The 23,385-nt window shown below is 47.9% G+C and overlaps 1 protein-coding gene across 5 annotated transcripts in view; it reads right to left on the minus strand.

Annotated features, from left to right (window-relative positions):
* Window positions 1-1,444: 1,444 nt before the first annotated feature.
* TPM4 (tropomyosin 4) overlaps window positions 1,445-23,385 on the minus strand; it is a 32,662-nt gene continuing 10,721 nt past the window's right edge. For 2 of the 5 annotated variants that reach the window (XM_006898288.1, XM_006898290.1), the window contains 7 exons: window positions 18,286-18,419; window positions 13,796-13,913; window positions 12,618-12,688; window positions 11,199-11,274; window positions 7,435-7,497; window positions 7,284-7,353; window positions 1,445-1,527 (listed from right to left, as the gene is read on the minus strand). In XM_006898288.1, coding sequence (XP_006898350.1) covers window positions 1,445-1,527; window positions 7,284-7,353; window positions 7,435-7,497; window positions 11,199-11,274; window positions 12,618-12,688; window positions 13,796-13,913; window positions 18,286-18,419 — 615 coding nt within the window. Of the gene's footprint in view, window positions 1,528-5,989; window positions 6,073-7,283; window positions 7,354-7,434; window positions 7,498-11,198; window positions 11,275-12,617; window positions 12,689-13,795; window positions 13,914-18,285; window positions 18,420-23,385 lie in introns of those variants that run through there. The other 3 variants (XM_006898289.1, XM_006898291.1, XM_006898292.1) reach the window with 2 other exon arrangements.

The raw sequence follows: 23,385 nt of genomic DNA on the forward strand, positions 1-23,385 counted from the left end.
CATCAAATATTGGCAACAAACTTGCCGGTGTATCTCATACCTCACACATTAAAAAACTGACACAAGCTGTCATTTATGTAAAAATTTATTTGACCAAAATGTAGAAAAAGAGATACTATCACATATGATACAGTTGCAAGAGTCTAAAGGAAAAGTGTGGGTTTTAATCAATTGCACGATTTGCTAGTGTGTCTCCTGGGTAGTGTGATGCTTAATAAATAGGAGTGAGGGGCAGGGGATGTGGAGAAGCTAGAAGCAGGGTGATTCTGGCCAGAATTGTAAACTCGGAGTTGGCCCCCATGCGGCTGGGGAATGTGGAATGTTTGAGCTCTGAGATGTTAACTGAGAAAGCAGAAATATAACAAAGCCAGCACGTGCAGCTGTCTACAGAACACTCCGTATCCAGTTCAGTCAGGAGTTTTGTCTTTTATCAACTTGGTCCCGAAGAAGGAACTGAATGAGTAACTCTTCAGCTACATACATTCCCTGAAGCATGGAGGAGGTGAAGTCAGGCCAATTACTTTTTCATCTTTATGCTGCTGCCAGAGAGGTCCCTTCTGCCTACTACTGTGGGTTAACAGAAAAATCTCTTTGGTCCAATCTGTTGGCGGCTAGCAGTCTCTTTGATAGGGAAGGTACCTGGGTAGGACTGGACTCCACCATATTCATTCTTGCTGAGTGGAAGGCCTCCTATCAGAGCAGACAAGCATGGACCACTATTGGAATAAGACATCATCTCAAAGGCCAACTTTAGAATGAAAGAAACTCACAGAAGAGCACAGCATCAAGCATCTTCCAGAAGGCGTCTGGAGTAGCATGACCGTCCCAGGCAGTCTCCTGCTGACTGCTCAGAGGATGTTTGCTCTGCCCGGTGGAGTGCGGGGAAGGGCCAAGGTGATTAAGCTTATCTGCCTGTGGCTTATGACTTCCCACTTCAGTCCTTTCTCACTTACTCTCCGTGGAAAATCCCTGCCCAGATCAATGTGTTGGTCTCTTGTCTCCTGTACTGTGACCCACTGTGGTCCAGAAGGCTTTGTTTTTCAAACCTTTTAAATCAATTCATAACTAGATATTCGAGTCTGTGCTCTTAACAAGGGTGGAGTCGCCTATTCTCCCAGGAACTAAATGCCCCTCCTCTGAAGAGAGTATATGCTCAGTATGAAACGCCCTGCCTATCTCAGGAGTAAATACAACTTAAAGGTAAAAATAGAGCCAGAAAAAACCAAAAGCTGGAATCATTTCGGGGAGGGGGGGGGAAGGGAAAGAAGCAGATTTAACTGGTGCTCAAAGCTTCTCTGATACAAAATATTTGGTCATGTGTTCATAATTCGCTTGCCATTTCCAGCAAAAAAGAAGACGCAATAACAAAAGAAACTTCTTAAAAAAGAAGAGAAAGACACAGAGCCCTGGCATTTTCTGTTGGAACAAAACTCTTCTGCTTTGTTCATATACAGTTAAGTTCATTTAGCGTCTGATCCAGTGTCTGATGTAAGCCCACGTTCTCTTCTTTGGCCTGGGCAAGTTTCTCTGGTGAGGGTTAAGAGAGGAAGGGAAAAAGAAATTAATATACATCTTTGTTAAAAGGGAAAAAACCCCCAAACAACTCTAAATCCCAAACTGCCAGAATGAAAGTCACATCAGAGGAGGAAGACTGTGTATTAGTTACAACACCACACCACGGGACACTAGAGACCAGGTTCAACGTTTGTGAGCCAGAAGGGCCGTCAGACAAAATACGGGGCACTCAAGGTAAATCCAGGGAAAACTGGTGGCTTAGCAGTAAGGAGTTGTGCTGCTGACCCATAAGACATGCAGTTCGGATCCACCAGCGTCTTCTCCTGTGTGATTTTTACTGCCTCTGAAAAACCTGCTGGAGGATCAGCTGTGAGTTGGTTCTGACTCGATGGCACCCAACAACAACAGTTAAGTGTAGGGTGCTCTGGTGGCTTAGTCCACTGGGAAGTGCACTGCTGACCCAGAGGCTGGTTGGAATTCACAGCAGCCTCGTAGGAGAAAGATGGGCAATTGCATCCTGTGTGATTTAGAAACCCGACGGCGGGTCACCTACTCTATGGCAAGGAGATGTGGGCTTTCCCCCTCAGTTAAATCTGAATTTCAGACAAACCAATGATTTCTTATTGTCATTATGTCCCAAATGTTGCTAGAGACACACCAAAAATTATCCACCAATTTACCTAGAACTCCAATGTCACTAGATAGCCTATTCCCTACCTCCACCCCGTGCCCGATTTGCTAAATCTGGCAAGTGCAGAATCAGGACACGTAGGTGTAAGCCTGGGTGATTCTCTGAAGTGAGCCATCTTAACCTGTCAAGGTCTCAGTTTTCCCATCCATCAAGTGGGGATGCTGAGACCAAAGTGTGATTCTAGGTCTATGTGGTACGAGGCACACATGAGAAATGCTACACAAATATTAAGATCTTCAGTCCCAGACGGGGGTCACTGAATATTCTGTTGACTTAATTCCAGCTCAGCCACTCCACACGCTAGAGACCACCTGCCCCTTGGCGTTTCCCAGGCTTTATGGGAATATATTACAGGGTCATTTCTCTCGCGGAGCAGCTGGTGGGTTTGAGCTGCTGACCTTTTGATAATAAAGAAATACTCCTGCACCACCAGGGTCTCTAAGCTATTCCCGCTAATGCTAGTCAATCATTCTCAAGCCGTGAGTAGGAGAATACACTCCCCATAGTCCATCTTTCTTACAGTTTCTGACAATGGCTGTTTGAACACATTCCAGTCCTAATTGTGCTGTTTTGTCTGTGTGTATGGTGCCATGAAGTCAAGCCCCAGGTCAATGCAACATGACTGGTATTGAAACTAGACTCTGGCCAGTGGGTTCAAGGAAGAAAGGGCTGGTAAACGGTTTCCAGAATGATTACATCCACAATGACCTCATGGAACACATTTATTCCATTGCACGTGGTCATCATGTACTGGAATGGAACCGATAGCGACGGAGTTGTTTTTTTTTCTTTTACAAGCATGTTATTAAGCAGCTGTTGTTGTTAACTGCCTTCCAATCGAGCATGACTCATAGCGACCCTATGAACGAAAGGCCTGAAGCCCCTCTACAACTACTGACATTTATCAAAGTTCATAGAGTTTCTGGAGGCATGTGGTTTAGGAAGTGGACGAGCTGATGAAATAAAAACAAAAGCAAAATGCCAGCTCGTGCCATGCGTGACCGAGTATGGCAGGAATCTTCTGTAAACTGAGAGATGACTGATAAGGGCCTCGGCCGAGACGGATTAAAATCCTGGAGGAGAGAGCTACATGCCTCATAAAATGTGATAGGATCAGCTAGGAAATTTCCAGAATGGGGAAAAAAAAATACAGAAAATAACAGCCCTTCTTCTGCAGCTACAGCCCCACTCACTTGACAAGGCATGTAAAAACAACCCCAAGAGTGATCTGAAAGAATTCATCGGAGAAAGACATTGGCCTGGGCTGATCAGCTCGGAACTGACCAGTTTTAGCATATGTGGGCCATTTTCTCTATTTGTTTTGTTTTTATTCCTTCTATTTTCTTTAATGCTCGTATAACCTGTAGTTTGCACAAAAGTATGCAGTTCGAATCCACCAGCTGCTTTGTGGGAGAAAGACGGGCAATCTCTTGTCAGATTAACTGCCTCCAAAATTTTGCTGAAAGGTCAGCTATGAGTTGGTTCTGACTTGACAGTTCACAACAACAGGACGCAGCTCACTCCACGCTACACACGATAACAGTAGTAGCGTGTGTGGAGTTTGGATTCAAACCCAGGTGTCCTGACTATGAATCCTGCCCCCACTTCCCTTTGCTATCTACATTCCCCGGCATCTACTTTGTTCTTTGCTATTCTTTGCTGTCAGGCTGGGTCTGTTCTGGTGACCCCAAGGGGGACAGAGCAGAACTGAGCTCCCTTCAGAAGCAGATCACCAGGCCTTGCCTTCCGAGGGACCACCGAGTGGGTTCAAAGCCCCAACCTTTCAGTACGCAGCTCAGTGCTTAACTGTCTGTACCACCCAGGGACTCTGGCTGAATTAGAACGATTTTCCCTTAAAGTGCTAATCGCCCATGTGAGTTTTGAGTTGTGAATGGGTGTGAGCAGGACTCTGCACAGACCTCCTCTCTGGAGAAGTCGCACCTAGGTGCTTACCGGGGCAGAATGACCGGACGGGCAGGGCTGTAGTTATGTCAAAGGGCGGAGGCTCAAATCGTCTCCGGAAAAAACCCCAGGAGCAAATATGTAGAGAGCAAACCACCCAAAGCACCCACCCACACACGGTCAGTCATTTTTCCCACACTCATGTGCACGAGGGCAGAGGTTCTGGATGGACAGTGAATGTCGGGAACATGGAGAGGTGGGGTGGGGTTGGAGGAGATGTACTTGGGAGGAATAACTATAAAGAAAAATTGGGACAGAAGTTCTCACCTAAATGAAAGGGGGGAAAAAAGGCCTAGGAAGCATAAGCTGCTGTGTTGCTGTTAGTTCCTGTTGGGTGGGTTGTATCTCATGGTGTCTCTGCGTGCAGAGGACTGAGCCATAGGGTGGTCAGGGCTGGGACCGTTCAGAAGCAGATTCCCAGGCTGTGCTTCTTGGGCACCTCTGGATAGGTTTTTACCATCACCTTTTCAGCTGGTGTTCGGGCACTCCATGTGTACCATTCATAGCCAGCTAGCTACCCAATCCCACTGCCCTCTGACGTGGCGACTCTCCCTCAGACCGCCAAGGATAGAAATCTCTGAGGGAGGAGACTGCCCATCTTTCTCCTGCGCAGCAACTGGTGCATTAGAACCACTGACCGTTCAGTCAGCAGCGAGCATGCACTACAGCATTGCTATCAGCTGGTGACTTCCGTGCCAGTTCTACCTACGGGGTTGGGGGGTGGGGGGAGTGTGGAAGACAGGCTTTAGGCTTTGTTTGGAATGTCAGTGTTTCTGGAACGCTGGGAGCTGCTAGTGAGATACAGAGGAAAACTGGCGAGGCTGGAATTTGGGACCATCTGGAAGCTTGACCATTAGCATCCACAGGTCAATTCTGAGTTGTTACTGAAATCAGTACAAGATCCCTGAGTATAGATGTTATGAGGAAAGGAAGGGGACAGAGCCTCAGTCAGCTCTGCCTGGGACTTGAGAAGAACCACCTTGTGTCCTTCTCTGGCACCAAGCAGCTCTCCCACTCCCTCTCCTTTCTCTCTCATCCTTTGGGGAGGCTTGTGTCAAGAGCAGAGTATAGAGTTGAGCTGCTGTGTGAATCTTCTCTAGTGTCTGAACATTCTGTGAACAGTGAAGACACAGGGAACCCCAGGGCACCACTCCCAGAGAAGGTAACATGCAGAAGACACACAAGACAAGGAGGAGTGAAAAAGGAGACCAGAATACCACTGCCGCTATTTGAATTCGCAGCCCCAATCTCAGTGAGGACAACCTCCTTTCAGACCCAGGCCTGCTGGTCTTTGCCAGTTTGGCTGAATCTATTACGCTGCCCAAGAAGTCTAAAAGGATGCGCTCCATTCAATCAATTTCTATTTAAGGAAAAACCAGTATTGGCATGCAGCTGCAGTGAGCAAGACACCTGGCTCACGCCAACTTGGCTTTTCTTTCCCAGTTTTCAGGAGAGCATCACGTGGGCATACTTTGAAATGTCATAAATGACAGCATTCTTCATTTGTGAGTGCAAGAAGGTGAATCACTCCAAGTTTTGTTCCGGCCATGGTCCAGGGCATCAGAGTTCAAGCTCAAAAGCGGCAAGTGGAGAATAAGGAAAATGAGAAGGTGTGAAGGCGAGAACCGCCTGTCTTTATTTCAGTCACACAGCCACAAACACACACACATCAGAAGAAGGCTTGAGAGAGCAAACCAGGAGGCAGGACAGCGCAGCTCTCAGCAGCCTTCAGGAACAGAGGCACAGAGAGAGGAGAAGGCCGGCTTCGGCACTGCCAGACCGCACCGAGCCCAGCACCGGGGGCAGCAAGCCCACGGGCCCTCAGAGAGAGGTCATGTCGTTGAGAGCATGGTCCAGCTCCTCGCTGATAGCTTTGTACTTCAGCTTCTGAGCATATAACTCGTCTAGAGCGGAGATTCGCCAGGGAGAGAGTTCAGAAGAAGAGGTACAGGGGACAGAATGGGAGAATGTCAGGACGGAGGGCCAGAGATGAGCACCATGAAGAAGGAAAAAAGAAAATAAGTAAAAATTAAGAAAACAAAACATGAACTGAGAGAAAGAGAGAGAGAGAGTTGTGTTCCACGCAAACAGAAACAAAAGGTCTGAGGAGTGGCTGCTGTGTGGTTTGAGGTTCGGCAGGGGATTAGCCGTAATGACACAGCAAAGGAAACTTGAAAAGTGCAGTGACCAGAAACGGCCAGGACTCCGCCAGCCCCCTTGTTTATTTTTGACTTCCAGTGATGTCACTCAGTCCAAAGGTTAGACTTTGGAATGGGGCATTTTGCTCTTATATGGAAACCTCACTTCCCCAAGCAGTGGGGCGTCGGCACTGATCTGTGGGCCCTTTCTGGGCGGGACGTGCCATTCGGGTGATTTGTCTGAACCCTAAAATTTTGGAATTTCCAGGCTAGTCCAGAAAGAACATGAGACAACCTTTTAAAAACTGGACATCAAGCTATCCTGTGACACGTGGGCACCCAACTTAGAGCCTTCATTCGCGTCTCTAACTACAATGAGGTGTTGACAAGTTGATTTCAATGCCAGGGGGCCCCATGTGTGCAGCCCAGAACTGCTCCGGGGTATTTTCAAGGCTGTGGAAACAGCTGGGCTTTCTTGCCAGGCATCTCTCGGGTGGGCTTGAACTGTTAACCTTTTCATTAAAAAAGCATTTAACCATCTGTGTTACCCAGAGACTATTCTGTATATTTCCATTTTCTCATCTCATGATCAGCTTTGATATCTCTGGGAGAGCTAGCATCTATTTAAAAAAAAAAAGGCAACGCATTGCTCAGACATGAGCAATCTAAAAGCATTTCTAAGGACTTATAGGGAAAATAAAAATAGCCATATTTGGGTCTCTGGACTCACATATGGAGCTAATTATACAGAGACGACTTTTTTTTACCTCCCGAAAACAGCAACTCAAGCCTGAGCTTGACATGCCCCTATCCTCTGTTCCCATGCTTCAAGCTTCCAGATGTGACATCATGCCATCCTTTACTTTCTTAAAGGGAAAGAAACCCAGTTCAGCCCGCTCCAGGGCCCTCCCAACTAACTGGGGTTCTGGCGTCTACAGAAAGGCCGAGCAAAGATATTTAGATGATTACGTTCATACCTTCCAGGTCATCAATGGTCTTTTCCAGTTTTGCAACCGTTCTCTCTGCAAACTCAGCACGGGTTTCAGCCTGGAGAAGGGAGAGGGTCACTTTTGATGCTTCAGGACCAGCGCCCTCCCCCCTCCGAAATCTGAATGTGACCACGCTCACCTCTTTCAGCTTGTCTGACACAAGTTTAATTTCTTCTTCATATTTATCCTCCTTTTCAGAATACTGGGAGAGAAAACAAAAGAGAGCTTTAGAAACAGGGGATAGAAGCATGCAGGTTCCAAATGCCTCGGAGAAAAGTGTCCTTCAGGCCCGTCAACATGCCAAGCGTCCCGAAGAAGCAAAGCAGACAGAGGCACTTTTCCAGGGAGAGCAGCCAGCGCATGTGACACTCGGGAAGAAATCTGTGGGAGGCGCCTCCAGAGTGGGATTGACCTGAAGATCTCTGCTGAAAACGTAGATGAAGAAAGTGGTACAGCCACTGTGGAAAGCGGTCCGTGGTCCCTCAAAACTGGTAGCCAGAACTAGCACGGGACTCAGCAGTGCCACTCGGAGGTGGACACTCAGAAGGTATCAAGGCGGGAATGCAAGCACAGAAATCCATACACCAATGTTCAAGGCAGCGCTAGTTACAAGAGCCAAAGGTGGGCATACGTGTCCATTGACAGGACCTACATATTGCCTGGAATACGACTCCACCGTAGTGACAAGTGACATCCTGGTGCATGCCACAGTGCGGACGAACCCTGTGGATGTCATGCGGAGTCAAAGAGGTCAAGTGTGAAAGGAGAAACAGTGTTATGATCTCACATGAAATAGGTACACATCCTTACAGAATACTTGCCAAACTCAAGATCTGGTTACCAGGAGTGGCAGGAGCTTGGTGGCTCCTAACAACGGTAAGTGTTTAGGCTGCTAAGCGAAAAGACTGGTGGTTTGAACCCACCCGACAGCGCCGCAGAAAGACCTGCCAACCTCCTCCTATAAAATTTAAAACAAACACAAAAATAACCCCGCTGGTATCTAGCTTATTTCAACCTAGGGCAACCTTCCACCAAGGTGCTGAGGCTATAAATATTAATAGGAGTAGACTGCCTATCTTTCTCCCTGGGAGCCGCTGGCAGTTTTGAACTGTCGTCTTTTGGTGAGTGGCTCAATGCTATGCCACCAGGCCTTCTTCCTACAGAAAATCCTGGTGGGCATGGGATTTTAGGGGCAGTAAATCACATGAGAGGAGATCGCCCTTCCTCTTCCTATGGAGCAGCTGGTGGATTTGAACTGTTGCCTTTGGGACTGCAGGGCAGCTTCTAACTAGTAGGCTATCAGGGCTCCCTACATTCATGGTAGGAGGAGGATTTGGAAAAAGATAACAAAAGGAATGTACTCAGTGTTACTAAACTAGAAACTGCTGAGAAGACATGCTATTGGGCATTTTTAACACAGTGAAAAAAATGTTTAAAAAAAGGTGTAATGGGGGAGGTATCTGAACAGAAAGGAGACACTGCTCAAGGCCCTTCTCATAGCTGCCCTGGTCTGTATTGGCAGCCTCATCTCTTTCACCAGTAGTATTTCAAAGACCAGCAGAGTCATTTGTTGTAGACAGATTCCAGTGGAATTTCTAGACTGAGGCAGACTAGGAAGAAAGGCCTGACGACTGACTTCTAAAAATTAGCCAGTGAAGATCCTATGGATCTCAATAGCACAGTGCTGACTCTTGCTTGGGACCCATCACCAGGAAGGCCAAGTTGCTGCAGGAGGACCTTGTGTCTGCTGAGGTAGAGGGGAAGGGCTGCTCCTAGTGAGATGGACCCACACTGGATAGTGTGGCTGTTGGAGGACTGGGCAGCATTTAGTTCTGCTGTGCACAGGCCATGATGAGTCACAGCTGACTCAGCCACAGCCAGCAAGAAATGAGGAGGGTTTTTATCAGGAGCAGGAAGGTGGTTTCAAGACTGAGCAAACAGCTGGAGGAAAGAGATGAGAAGGGGAAACACGGAACTTGTGTGAGACTGAAGCTTTCCAAAGCAGATGGTGGACTTGGGTGGGAAGGAAGAGGGAGAACACAGCGGCTGGGCAAACGGCAGGGTGGACGGGCAGTTGCTGAATTCAGCAGTGTCCATGGCTCCTGGCATGGTCTGTCTGGTAGGGATGGCTTTGGGGACAGCTTGAATCTAAAAAGCCCAATTCCACCTCTGATACCAGCTGAGGTGAGCCAAGCCAATTCAAACCCTGGGAGAAGGTACTTCTGAAGGAACCTGGGAATCAGATGACCGTGTATTCTGTACTCAAAGGATTGGGACCCCATCTTCCTAAAGGGGATCTCTGGTGGCCTAGTGGATAGAGAATTATACTGCTAACTTAAACATGGAGCCTCTCCGGCAGTTCGAACTCACCAGTGGCTCCGAGGGACAAAGATGGGCAATATCCTCCTGTGCAATTTACAGCCTCTAAAAACACGCTGGAGAGTTAGCTATAAGTCAGTTCTGACTTGACAGAACTTGCCTTAGTGCAACCACTATGGAAGGCCATATGGAACTTTCTCAAAAAGTTGGAAACAGAAATACCATTTGACCCAGCAATTACACTACTGGGAATACACCCTAAAGAAACCAGAACTGCCACCCAAACAGATTTAGGCACACCCATGTTACTGCTGCATTGTTCACAATAGCAAAGAGATGGAAGCAACCTAAGTGCCCATCAAAAAATAAATGAATAGAGAAAGAGTGGTGTATTCACACAATGGAATACTATGCAGCACTGAAAAATAAGGAACTCATGAAATATTCTACAAAATAGGTGACCCTGGAGGACATTAAGCTGAGTAAAATATCTGTCACAAAAGGACAAATATTGCATAATGCCATTGTTGTAAGGCAGGACTGACATGGGGGTTGAGGGGAAACTAAGAAAAGAGAGGATAAATAATGAACACTGCATTGGAACAGATGAGGAAAAGAACTGTTTAAAAGGAATATATGATTAGGCATCATTTGTATGACAACAGTCCAAAAGAAGAGGTGCATAGCAAAGTGGACTGGGGTGGGGTGGGAGAGGGAGGAAATTGTGCAACAATAAATTATTTTTTCCAAAGAGAAAAGCAAACTGGGGTTGGGGTAGAGAGGAAAAGGTACAATAATGAATGAATGGAAATCCAAGTTTTCAGTAAACTTTTGTTGAAAATGAATAAAAAATTCTATCTATAGATAAAAAACCAAGCCTACATTCATGAAGTTAATTTTGACTCATAGTAATATCACGTGTGTGTAGACCAGAACAATGGATTTTCAAGGCTGTGCCCTTTGGGAAACAGATTTCCAGGACTTTCTCCCAAAGACATCTCTGGATGGGTTTGAACTGCTAACATTTCAGTCAGTAGTCAATGACTGAATGATTTGCACCACCCCAGGGCTCTTTAAGCCAAAACCAACTGACAAAAAAAAATCCAATTAAAACTGCTGTTTCCAAGTCAATTCTGCCACATGGTGACTGTATACATGTTAGAGTGGACTGCACCTCATGGAGTTTTCAGGACTGTGACCTTTCAGAAGCGGATCACTAGGCCTTCCTTCCGTGGCACTGTGGGGTGAGTCTGAACTGCCCATTTTTAGGTGAGCAGTTGAATGCGAACCATCTGCCCTGACCAGGGGCCTATGTGCCAACCTCAGAGTTCATCTCCACTCTAATTTGAGGTCGAGATAAAAGATGGTGCCAGGACCCCACAGGAGAAGCCCTAAGAGTCCAGGTGAGAGATCAAGCCACCGGGTCCCTCTCTGTACTGGAAAGAAATTCAGCTGCTGGGCACCAGAGCAGCTGTTAACAACTGAAGGTCAGATTCCCGATACACCTTGTCATGCTCACGTGTCCCTCCGGGGAAGCAAAGAACAAGGCCAGCAAGTCACCCCCAAACCCAAGCTGCCACCAACCTTTTCTGAGGCTGCCTCGAGTGATTTCAGATTGTTTGTGACATTCTTGAGTTCTTCCTCCAGGTCGCCACATTTTCTGTACAAAGACAAGGCATCTGGGTTTGTATGTGTGTGTGGGAGGGAGACTCGTCCACCCTTAGAGCAAGCAGCAGCACCCCCCTGCCCCCGAAGAAGTTTTCACAAAGGCGCCTTGGAAGGAATGTGGGAAAACATTTTTAGTGGATTCTTCCAGGAGGGCAGGCTGTGTACTTATCACACTCGAGCCATACCAGGGCGAGGCACGGCGGGCCTGGGAGGATCTGAGAGGTTCCTGAAGGGCTCCTGGGCCCCTGCCAAGGGTGAGGCCACACGGCCTTGTGAAATCTGTGATTGATGAGGCTGGCTCCGGAAGGTGGAGGAATGAGACCGAGGGCAGGGGGTTGGGAGACAGCACTCGGGAGTTTACACGGGCCAATCAGGCTGGATCAGTGAAACAAGATCTCTCCTGGCTCTGTGGGAGTCTCTCAGACCTGGATTCCTCAGCCATCGCCAACAGAGGCAGCTTTCCAGTTTTTTTCAGAAATGCTTTGGATCCCGGTCAAGCTCCTCACCTCTCTCCTCCCCAGGAACGTGTCACAGCCAAACACTGACATCAGGAGCTGAGCATTTGGATGCCACGGGGAGGCACTGCCTCCCTGGGAAAACGGGACCGTGGGATTCTCCCCACCCACCCCTCTCTCACAAGATTCCTGAGGAGGGAACTGTGTCCCCCACCTCAAAGAAATGTTGGAATTCTGATCCCTCTGTGTCACTCTCATCCCATTTGGGGGAGGGAAAGAGTTGTTTTTTTTGGGGGGGTTGTGTTATTTTATTGTTAGGCGCAGGATGGAGGCCATAACTGGTAGAAGTCCTGACTGAAGTCAATCTCTTTTGAGAGAGAAAAGGACATCAGACCCAGAAGCACTGATGGAGAGATACATGCCACATGGAGATGGCCAAAGACCCTCGGGACAGATCTTAAGGAGAGACAAGGACCTTCCCTAGAGCTGACAGAGAGCAAGGCTTCCCCTGGAGGTGGCAATCTGACTTCAGACTTCTCGCCTCCTGGACTGTGGGACAATACAGTTCTGTTTCTTAAGCCTCCCACTTGTGGTATTTCTGTGACAGCAGTTCCAGCAAAGGAATGAACACATACACACATACTACCCCTCCCCCCCCCCCCCCCCCCCCCCAGTCTCTTTGTAAGGCACAGTCCACATGTGGTCACCATTTCCCAGAGCAGGAAGGACACACAGGCATCATCTGTCTTTTGTCTCCCAGGACATAACGAGGAGGGACTGAGCAGGGCGTCTGTCCCAAGTGCCCGACTCTGGGGGCAGAGCTGCTTCCCGCCTCCCCTGAGCCCAGCTGGGCCCCAGCCCGTCTGGTTCTGCCACTCACAGTTCAGACACCTCGGCACGCTCCTCCGCTCTCTCCAGCTCACCCTCCAGGATGACCAGCTTACGAGCTACCTGCAGAGACAGAAAGGTTGGGCTGAGCCTGACCCTCAACACCCCAACTTGTAGGAGGTCTCCCTGCAGACAGCATAGCCTCAGGCCCAGACCATCTGCAACCAGGATGTCTTGCTGGTTCCTCAACTCAGGGAGTCCTGGGGCTGGGTCTCCCCCAGCCCCATCCTTTGTTGCATTGCTATCATATTTCCCTTGAGGTCTGAAGTCATGGCAACCCTATGTGTGCAGGGTAAGACTGCTGCATCAGCTTTCCAAGGCTGTGACCTTTTGAAAAATGGATTGCCAGGCCTTACTTCCGTGGCACTTGTGGGTAGGTTTAAACTGCCAGTCTTTCCGTAAGCCCAGTGCTTTAAACCATTTGCACCACCCACGGATTCCCTTCCATAGGGCTTTTAAGGGGCTAATCATTTGGAGTACTGATTGCCACATCATTCTCTGAGCTGCCTCCGGGGAACCTGAAACCTCCAGGTGGCGGCCAACCGCCTGCCATCACTAGGGACCCTTGGAGAAAATGAAATTCTGGCCAAGGGAGAAGAGCTTGCCCAGGGAGGCACAGGAAGAGGGGCTGGGTTCCTGGTCTGCAGATTTGTGGCCGAGGACAGGGTGTCTCAATTTCCGTCACACTGTGCTGTCAGAAGAAGATCTGTGGGTGCAAGCGGTTTGTGGTCAGGTGTGAAGGTGAAGGTAGGCAGTTTGAACCCAACCAGAGGCTTGAGGAAGAAAGGCCTGATGATCTGCTTCCATAAAGCCAAGAAGACTCTCTGGAGCAGTTCTCCTCTCGAATACATGGGGTTGCCATGAGTCAGAATCAGCTGGATAGCCCCAGTCTGGTGTCTTTGGTTTGGGCTGTTGAAACCTCCCGCTGATGCACATGAGTGATCTGATCAGTTTGTTTTCCCTAGCAGACAGAGAGCTGCCCCGGACCTTTGGCCCCATGGAAGGTACAGTTTTCCAGCCAAGAGGCTGACTCTGGAAAAACAGATGTAGCCGCAGAAGGACAGCTGACCTCATCAAGAGCTTCCGACAAGAGGCCCAGGCGTTCCCTATCAGCAGCCCCGTTTCCTCCCCACTTCCCCGCTGTCCCCGCCATCTGCTGGCCCAGCGCACCTCCTCGTATTTGCGGTCAGCCTCCTCGGCGATGTGCTTGGCCTCTTTGAGCTGCATCTCTTGGATCTCCATCTTCTCTTCGTCCTTCATGGCCCGGTTCTCTATCACCTTCATGCCTCTGCAAGAAGCAAGTTCATCAAGACCACGGCCACCCCACACTGCCCGTGCTCCACAGGCCTGAGAGCCAGGCGTCCACTTCACGTTTGCTGTTTATGGATTGAATGGTGCAATCCCCAAACATGCTGGATTCCTTCCAGTTATGCCTGTGGATGTAACTGCGTTTGGAAACACAGGGTTTTCTTTGTTACCTTAACAGGCCGCATCAGAGATTGTATTAGGGTGGGTCCTAAATCTCATCAGTCCTGAGTTGTAAGGAACAGCACTGACCCTTTGTTAGTTATTGCTGAGTCGGTTTAAGTCCTCATGACCCTACACGTGAAAGAACAGGACTCTGTTCTGTCAGGTTTTCAGGGCTGGGACCTTTCAGAAGCAGACCATTAGGATGATTTTCCAAGGTGTCTGTGGGTGAGTTTGAACTGCTGACCTGTGGGCCAGTAATCAAGTGTTCACATGTTTATGCCAACCAGGGATATTCCACAGTCTAGACACAGAGACAGGCTAATGGGGGGAAGCGAGGTGCTACGTGAGATCACCAAAGAAGCAAGAAATATGGGGGCTTCAGGACCTCCCCCCAGTACAGAGACAGGCCTTCCCCTAGAATGGGGGCCCTGAACACTGATCTCGATCCTCCAGAACTGTGAGAAAGTAACTTTCTCTAAGACCAGTCATTTGTAGCATTTGTGTGACAGCAGCACTGGGAGACTGAGATGCTCACCACTATCAGACACTGTTTTATGTACCTTCACTGCCACTACCGCCCTGGGAGAAGGCACACTGGCTCCATTTCACAGATGATCAAATTGAGGCTCGGGAAGGTTACCCTCAGGCCTTGTGGTTGTTGCCAGCTGCTGCTGAGTTGGCCTTAACTCCTGGCAACCCCATGGAGACAGAAGAAAATGCTGCCCGGGCCCGAGCCATCCTCTTCATCGGTCTTGAGCTCGACCTTGGGGTATTTCATCACCAGACCTTACTTCTGATGCACCTCGGGGCCTGCTTAAACTAACAATCTTTCAGCTTGCAGCCCAGCCCTAACCACTTTGCCACAAGTGATGCCCCTTCAGATAGCATCAGAGAGCGCTGAAGAGGCTAGCCTATCAGAATGTGTGGAGCACAGAGCACAGGAACACACACTTCCTGCCATCCAGGACGTCCCTTTGGGCTGTCACACAGCGCTCAGGAAACTGTCAGCACACCCTCTGGTCTGGCACGAGGCCTCACTCTGAGAGCAAGCGAGTAAACACGCCAAGATGTCTGTTCTCGACAAGCCCTTTGCAGGGCTCAGATATCAAAGTGGTCTGTCCACACAGCAAGCAGTGTGGGGTGCTTGAATCTCAATCCGCCTCTTCCAAGTGCAGCATCCTTTGTACCAAACCCATTTTGCCATCATACCAGTTCCAGCTGACAGCAAGCTTCTATATTCCAGAACAGAATAGCTCCAAAGGCTTCTTATCTTAATGGAAACAGAATGTCAGAACCTTCTCCCGTGGAGCCGCAGAACGGGTTTGAACCACTAATCTTTAGAGTGGCAGCCAATGACAAACCATTGTGCCACCCAGGGACCAACTGAAGACAGCAGTCTCCAACACAGCTGTGTTCCCTGTGGTGACAGTGTGCAATTTAGTGAGTGGCCTTCCTAGGATGTCATTGGGATATCCTTCGAGTGAGACATTTGGCTGGACCTGTTGGACTGACACCATGGCCAGCAGCTAGGATACCAGCCAGCACAACTGTGACCTCCCTGTTCTTGGGTCCTCACATATTAATTGCCAGGCTGCCCTGCTAGCCACCATCTCCCTCTACCGAGGCGCTGAAGCGGAATCTGCACTGGGGTTCGGGTCCCTTGCCCTGGCTCATTCACTATAGAAGGAATACTTTATTTTTTAAAAAAATTGTTATCGGTTGAACTGTGTCCCCAAAACATTTGTTCTAACTCCTCTATCTGTGGAAGGAGCCTTGGTGGCACAGAGGTCAAGTGCTCCACTGGCACTCACAAGGCTGGTGGCTCAAACTCAACAGTTGTTCCAGGAGAGAGACTGGCAGTCTGCTGAGGTAAAGACTCGCAGCCTTGGAAGCCCCATGGGGCAGTTCTGCTGTGTCTTTTAGGACCAGAACCACTCAATGGTGATAGTGACTGAAGAGATCCCATTTGGAAAAAGGGGCTTTTCTTTGTTATGTTAGTGAGGTCACATTTGTGTTGGGAGGGCCCTAAGAATCCATTAGACAGAGAGAAATGGGCACAGAGTCGAGGTGCGTGCACAGAATTGAGGAACTCTTCCTTTTTAACAGCTGAAAGCGACAAGGGCCTGCCCTTAGATCTGATACCTTGAACAGGAATTCCCAGCTTCCTGAATTTGAAGTACATAAATTTCTGTTCAACAGGCCACCCCCCTTGTGGTACTTCCGTTACAGCAGCACTAGGAAATTAAGACACCAGGGGAACAACTCCACCAGACTCCAAGAGTCTCTACTTGCTCTTTTATCTCCAGCTTACAATTCCAACACCACAGTCAGAAAAGATTCCTTCCTTCTAGAAGAGGTCAGGCTTGATGAATTATGTCTTAGAAAAGGGGCAGCACAAGCGCTCCCTGGAGGCAAGGATGGCAAAGCTTTGGAGAGGCTATTCCTTGGAAAAGGACATCATGCCTGGAAGGGCAGAAAGTCAGTGAAAGAGAGCAAGACCTCCATTAGTGACTACAGCAATAGGTTCAAGGGTATCTATCAGAGATGGTTAGCCTGGCACAGGATAGGACAGGGTTCAGATCTGTTGTTAATAAGGTCTCTATGAGTCTGACTCGATTCAATGGCCCCTGACAACAGGCAAGGTGACTGCAGAGACAGGTCCAATGAGAAGTGTGGCAGGGTCGCATTTCTGTCAAGTCCTCATACTTCCTGATACACAAGAGCATGCTGCAACAGTCACGTCAATCCACTTGGCTCAAGGGTCTTCCTCTCCTTCGTCAACCCTCCACCCTTCCCAGCATCATGTTCCTTTACAAGAAATAGTACCTCCTAGCAACACGTCCAAAGTATGTGAGGTGAAGTCTCATCATCCTTGCCTCCAAAGAGCATTTCGGCTGCACCCTCTCCAAGGCATATCTGTTTATCTTTTTGGCCACAGGGTCACATAGTGGATACAATTTGCTACTGGCTGGCCCACATGTTACCACACAAGGACCCCACTGACCACCAGAAACAGTTCCCACTTACAATGATCTTAGAGGACACAGCTGAACTGCCCCACATAGTGTTTCCAAGGCTGCCATCTTTAAGAAAGCAGGCTACCACGCTTTCTCCCAAAGAGCAGCTGGTGGGTTAGAACTGATGATCTTTTTGGTTAAGAGTCGAGCGTGGAACCACTGCACCACTTGGGCTCCTTATGGTGTAAACCCGGCCCCAAAGAGGTGCTTGTAAATCCAAACTTCTTCATCTATGGATGCAACTGGCATCTGAGAATATGATTCTCTTTGTTATGTTAACAGTGATGCCATAGCTGTTCGGGGCATATTCTAAATAAACCTCATCATTTCTGGAAAAGGAGCAGAATGGACACAGTAAAGAGTAAGCATAGACGGAATGCCTGATGCCTCTGGGAGATCAACAAGGGACGAAGGAGGAGAAGCGGAAAAAGCAAAGACCTTCCCCTAGAGCCGAGAGTGAGCCTTTCCTCAGAGCCAGTGACCTGAATTCAGATAGCCAGCCTCCTGACCAGTGACAAAAATAAGTCCAACAACTTTGAAGTCACTTTAAAATTTGTGTTATTTGTTACAGCAGCACTAAGAGCCTGATCCATTCATTGTCTAGCGGCCTAAAGCCCAGCCCATGTGGAAAGTTTTTCCCTCTTTGCTTTCAAGCCAAGGAGCATCAGTCATCACACACTTAACCTGTTGTCATTGAGTAATTCATGAAAACCTCTTTCACTGTTACCAACACTGTGGATGAGTCTTCTGTGTACAACACAATGAGGTGGAATGGACATTAACACCCATACCTTGGTTGGGATTCTCATCTCAGCCACCTGGTGTTTACTTGGGAACCAGACTCAGCCTTGAAGGCAGCCCATGTGTGTGTGTGTGTCAGAGAACAAAATGTAGATCTTACCAACTTTCATTCTGGTCAGCCACACCAACCCAAACCTTTCCATCAAGTGGATTCTGACTCACAGCAACCCTCGATCAAGTTTCCAAGGCTGTAAACCTTTTCAGAAGACTGCCCATCCTTCTCTCTTGGAATGAATGATTAATGGATTTGAACCACCAACCTTTTGTTTAGCAACCCCATGTTACGCCTTATGCCACCAGAGGTCCTTAGATCAGACATATGATTCGCATTTTCTGAAAGCAAAGAAGCCACTGGATCCCAAGGGGTCTTACCTCTCACTCTCATCAGCAGCCTTCTCTGCCTCCTCCAGCTTCTGCAGGGCTGTGGCCAGGCGCTCCTGAGCCCTGTCCAGCTCCTCCTCCACCAGCTGGATGCGTCGGTTGAGAGCTGCCACATCACCTTCAGCCTGGGTGGGAGGAAGGCAGCCAGTTAAGAACAGGACAGTCAGCAATGGAATCCCTTCTACCCTGGGCAAATTCGCTTCCTCCCCAAAGCCCATCCAGCAACCCAGGCAGTCACACTCTTTTCTAGAAAGAGAGTATGAATTTCCAGAATGATTATCCTCCCCAAATGCCAGGAAACATCTGTCATTTAAACAACAAAAGGTGTGTCCTAGTACAGGATGGGAGGTCAGGTCAACAAAGAGAAAAACAAGGAGCACACCACCGGCTCAAGACAACAGTGCTGACTTTTCCAGTAACTTGTAACAGACTCAAATAGCGGTCATTTCCCTGTAAAGTGCATGGTGGGTACAGTGTTCCTGGGTCCCTGGAGAGCAAATCCATTGGCGATCCAGTTTACCCTGCCATAGAGGGTCTCTTCACAACTATTTGAAGGACAAAGCAAATGAAAAAATATGAGATCCTTATTCTATAGAAGAATTCTGACCAAAAGGGTGGAAATGCGGAACAGAACCTCATAGTCTAATGGAATCCAGACTTCCTAGAGCTATTGAGGCTGGATAAACCCCCAAACTAATTCCTAAGGGATTCTTTCGTTTTAAATGGAAAGATTTTTATCCCTTGAAATCATCTATAAACCAAACAAATAGTTTAACTGAATTAGAAAAGAATGTCTGTCGTGAACATTACACTCTCTTAAAGAATCTACATGAGCACAAAACTTCGGCAACAGTAACTTGAGAGGTCAGATGAGAAGCTGACAGGAGCAGTGAGTTTGTGCTGATGATGGTCAAACAATTTGGAATAGGATGACAAGTGGCATAACTTAAAGAAGGAATCAGTATCAGGGAATCACACATGTAGAAATTGCTGAGTTGATGTATGCTCTGCTGCGTGTATTTTCATAAAATAACCAACCAAAAAAGATCATTGAGTGGTTAAAAAAAAAACAAACATTATGGGAAGCTACTATGAGATACCACTGAAGGCGTATCAGAGTGGCAATGATGAAAAAACTAACAAAAACCAGTGGAAAATGGGAGTCGATGAGGTGGTGGAAAAACCGGGAACCCTCGCCCGCTGCTGGTAGAAATACAAAATGGTGCAGCCACCACAGAAAAGAGGTTGGTGGTTTCTCACACAGCAGAACACAGTTATCATATGAGCTAGTGATCTTGACTACCCAGAAGTGAAGGCAGGAATGCAGACTGAACCAGGCTCCGCCCAGGGTCAACGCAGTGCTTGCCACAAGGGCCAAGAGGTGGACACAGCCATACTGTCCACCGAAGGATGAACTGATGGATAAACACAATGCAAAATACTCATCCAATGGCATATCACACAGTTGGACAGAACAGGAGTCCTGCTGTTGACCCCACACGGATGCACGGAAGGCATTACACTAAGTGAAGACAGTCAGTCGCAAAAGGACGTACAATTTCACGTACATGAAAAAATGCAAATAACCAGAATCCAAAGCTTATGAGTGGTTTTCAGGAGTGGAGGGAGGGCTGCAAGGAAACACTTTGTCGCTGAGAAGGGCACTGCATTTACGAAGGAGAGTCGTACAGCTCGGAGGGTGTAATCAAGGCCACTGGAGCGTGCAGACCCCATTCCATTGGCGAGTGTGCTGTGCACCAAAATAAAACTGGTGTCTCAGTTAAATCTTGGCCATCGGGGGCCAAGAGGAGAGAGGTGATGAGACAAAAAAAATAGACAAAGGAAAGACAGCCCGTTCCCAGGCGGAGAGGAGGTATCTATCTGGTGTCTGGAGGGTGTTGGTTGGTCAGATGTTTTCACCCGCAGGATAGACGACGCGGCAGAGTGCACCAATGCAGAGACATGGATCAGGACCCTGGCGTGGCTTCTCTGAGCCCATGTGGCACTGGGCACACTGTTTTTGCTTGAACGACTCTTCTTTCTCAGTAGAAAAGGCGTACAGTGGAAGGCGTACTATGGTGCCTGGTCCACACTCAAAAACCCCCCAACAAACCAAACCAACACACACACACACACACAAAAGGCGTACAGTGGAAGGCGTACTATGGTGCCTGGTCCACACTCAAAAACCCCCCAACAAACCAAACCAGCTGCCAGCAAATCAGCTCTGACTCATCAGCAACCCCATATGTGTGAGCACAAAAGTGCGTTCAACACGGTGTTCCCCGGTGTCATCTTCTCGGAAACAGACCTTTCTCCTGAAGGGTCTCGGGGTGGTCTGGAACTACCAATCTTTTGCTTGTTAACTGAGTGTTTCAGTGACTGTACCACCCAGGGATTCTTCCTGGAACACCAAAGGCAGTAGCTCCTATCATCAGTGTTATAGTTCAGTTCACGTATCTCACCCCTTTTGCAGACAGGAACAACTGAAAGACTCAGCTAAATGAAGGGGTTTGTTCACGACCACAGAATTGGTCTCCTGCTACCCTCAGCTTAGGGTGCCTTTTTCTGAACCTGCACCCTGAGTTTGAGGGGGTTTGAGACTAGATGAGTTAGCCACAAAAAAGATGGAATATTAGGTATTAATCAAACGAGAGTCCGCAGACATGAGAAGAGAGGGTTCTGTTCAAGTCACAGTGCCCATGGCCATCAAGCCCACTCTGACTCATGGTGGCCCCACCCACGGGTTACAGAGGACAAGGGAGCACCAGGAACTTTACGGATGCACATTTCCAGGCTTTTCTTCCATGCAACATGGAAGGGTGTATCGTACATACCAACACTCTCCCCCCAAAACAAACACCACACAAGAAAAGAAAAACAAAAACTCCAGACCAGTTTGGCCAACAAGGTAACTATTAATTCATAGAGGTTTGAACCCCCAACCTTTAGGCTAGAAGGTGATTTGAAATCATTTGTACCACTAGCTTTTTTTGTATCAAGACAAGCAAGAATCTCTCACAGATGAGTGAGGAAACTCTTCTCTCACCTGCCCTTTAAATTTATAGAGCCCTCCCCGCAAAATAGCATGGGCTCAGAGCTGTTGAAAACCAAAGGTGGAGAATCAGGGAACTACAAGTCAGAGGACAGGTGTTCTGAATCAAAAACTCCTCGAAAATATCCATTCGGAAACTCCATTAAAACCACCGGCTGACATGTAGCCAACCCAGGGATTCCTTCCAATAAGGGTGAAGGGAAATTTGGGCCGCTGATGGTCAAACAGCATGGTGAACGCATTTAACGTCCCTGAGCCGTAGTCAATGAGGACCACTGAAATGGTCAACGTTTTGTTACCAGTGGCCTAGTATGAAGAGCTGCCCTCCCAACACAAAGATGGGCAGTTCAAATCCACCAGCTGCTGCTTGGGATTAAGATGGTAAATCTCCTCCCTTGCAATTCACAGTTTCTGAAAACCTTCCAGAAGACCAGCTATTAGTTCCAACTCCACAGCAGTAAGTGTGGAAGACCAGCTATTGTAAGAAATAGCCCCCCATTTCCTCCTGCTGATGAGTGAGCGCCTTTTAAAAAAAAATGATCCTTAAGTCTGCCCATTCAATTGCACCATCAGGGGGCAAGAATTCATTTTTCTCCTTCCAGAGGTTTTTGGTATAGCCACAAGGTTGTGCAACCACTATCGCTATCTAATTTCAGAACATTTTTACCACATTAAAGAGGAAGCTTGTCCTTTTAGAAACGGATTCTTAAGATCACACACTAAAGTGCTTGATAAATGAGTTATCTTAAAAAAAAAAATAATTTTAATGAGCATTTACAGAGATTTTGGATTTCCATTCATTCATTGCTGCACTTCTCTCCCCGCCAAGCCCCCCCAGCCCCCAGTTCGCTCCTCTCTTTCAAAAGTAAAAGAAACACTGCCTCCCTGGTACACAATCCCCCCGCACCCCTCCGACCGCCCCAAGTACATTCCACTATGCACTTAATTGTGGACTCTTGTGATAACCATAATACCCTATCATATATTGTTTTTAAATTATTCACTCCTCATCTGTTTCAGTGCAGTATACACAATTTATCCAGTTTTCCTCAGTCTTACCCCCACCCTGATATCAGTCCCATTTTGCAACAGTGGCACCATACAATATTTGTCCTTATGAGTTATCTTTAAAAAAATAAAAGGGAGCTACCTCTTCTGGAGGCAATTCTGAGGTTTGGCAGCTCTGTTTTTGGCATATTTTAAACCGTCTGCAATCTCTGAGATGAGTGTGTGTGTGTGTGTGTGTGTGTACACTTGCGCTGCTGGTACAATTGTTAAAGAATCTGACCACCTACCAAAAGGTTGGCAGTTCAGATCCACCCACTTGCTGAGGCACAGAGAAGGATGTGGCAGCGTGCTTCAAAACACACACACAAACACACACACACCACTCACAAAACAAATAGCTATTGCTGTGTGCCACCAAGTTGGAACCCACTCATTGCTGACCCTTCAATGTCTTTTTAGAGGCAGGAAATCGCACAGGAGGAGACTGCCCATCTATCTCCTGTGGAGCAGCGGGTGGATTGGAGCAGCGGATGGATTGGAACAACATGCCTTTGGGATTGCAATGCAGTTTCTTACCACTAGGCCACTTAGATACCCTAAGGCCTCTGTCCTCCAGGTTCGCTATGCATTGGAATTCACTAGATGGCAACAGGTTTTGTAGGTTTTAGAGAGAGAAAGTGTGTATGAGCGAAGCCTGTGAAAGCCAGAAATTGAAGAGACTGCCTTGTTTTTCCAAGTCTTGAAACTTTCCTGTCACTCTCTATAGTAGAAAATACTTGTTTTCTTTCTATCTTACCCAGGCTGGAAGGCTCTACTCTAGAAGTGTCATCACTAGATACCACTGAGTCAACGGTGACTCACCAGGACCCCAAATGAATAGGCTAAACCTGCTTGACTTTTCAGGGTTCTGACCCTTCAGAGGTAGACCTTGGTACCTTGCCTTGGGAGGCGCATCTGGATGGATTCGAACCGCTAACCTTTCCGCTAATAGTCAAGTGCTTAACCATTTGTGCTGTATTCTCACACTC

Source organism: Elephantulus edwardii, unplaced genomic scaffold, assembly GCF_000299155.1.
Source record: "Elephantulus edwardii isolate Elephantulus edwardi_28Jun2011 unplaced genomic scaffold, EleEdw1.0 scaffold00226, whole genome shotgun sequence".
Lineage (NCBI taxonomy): Eukaryota > Metazoa > Chordata > Mammalia > Macroscelidea > Macroscelididae > Elephantulus > Elephantulus edwardii.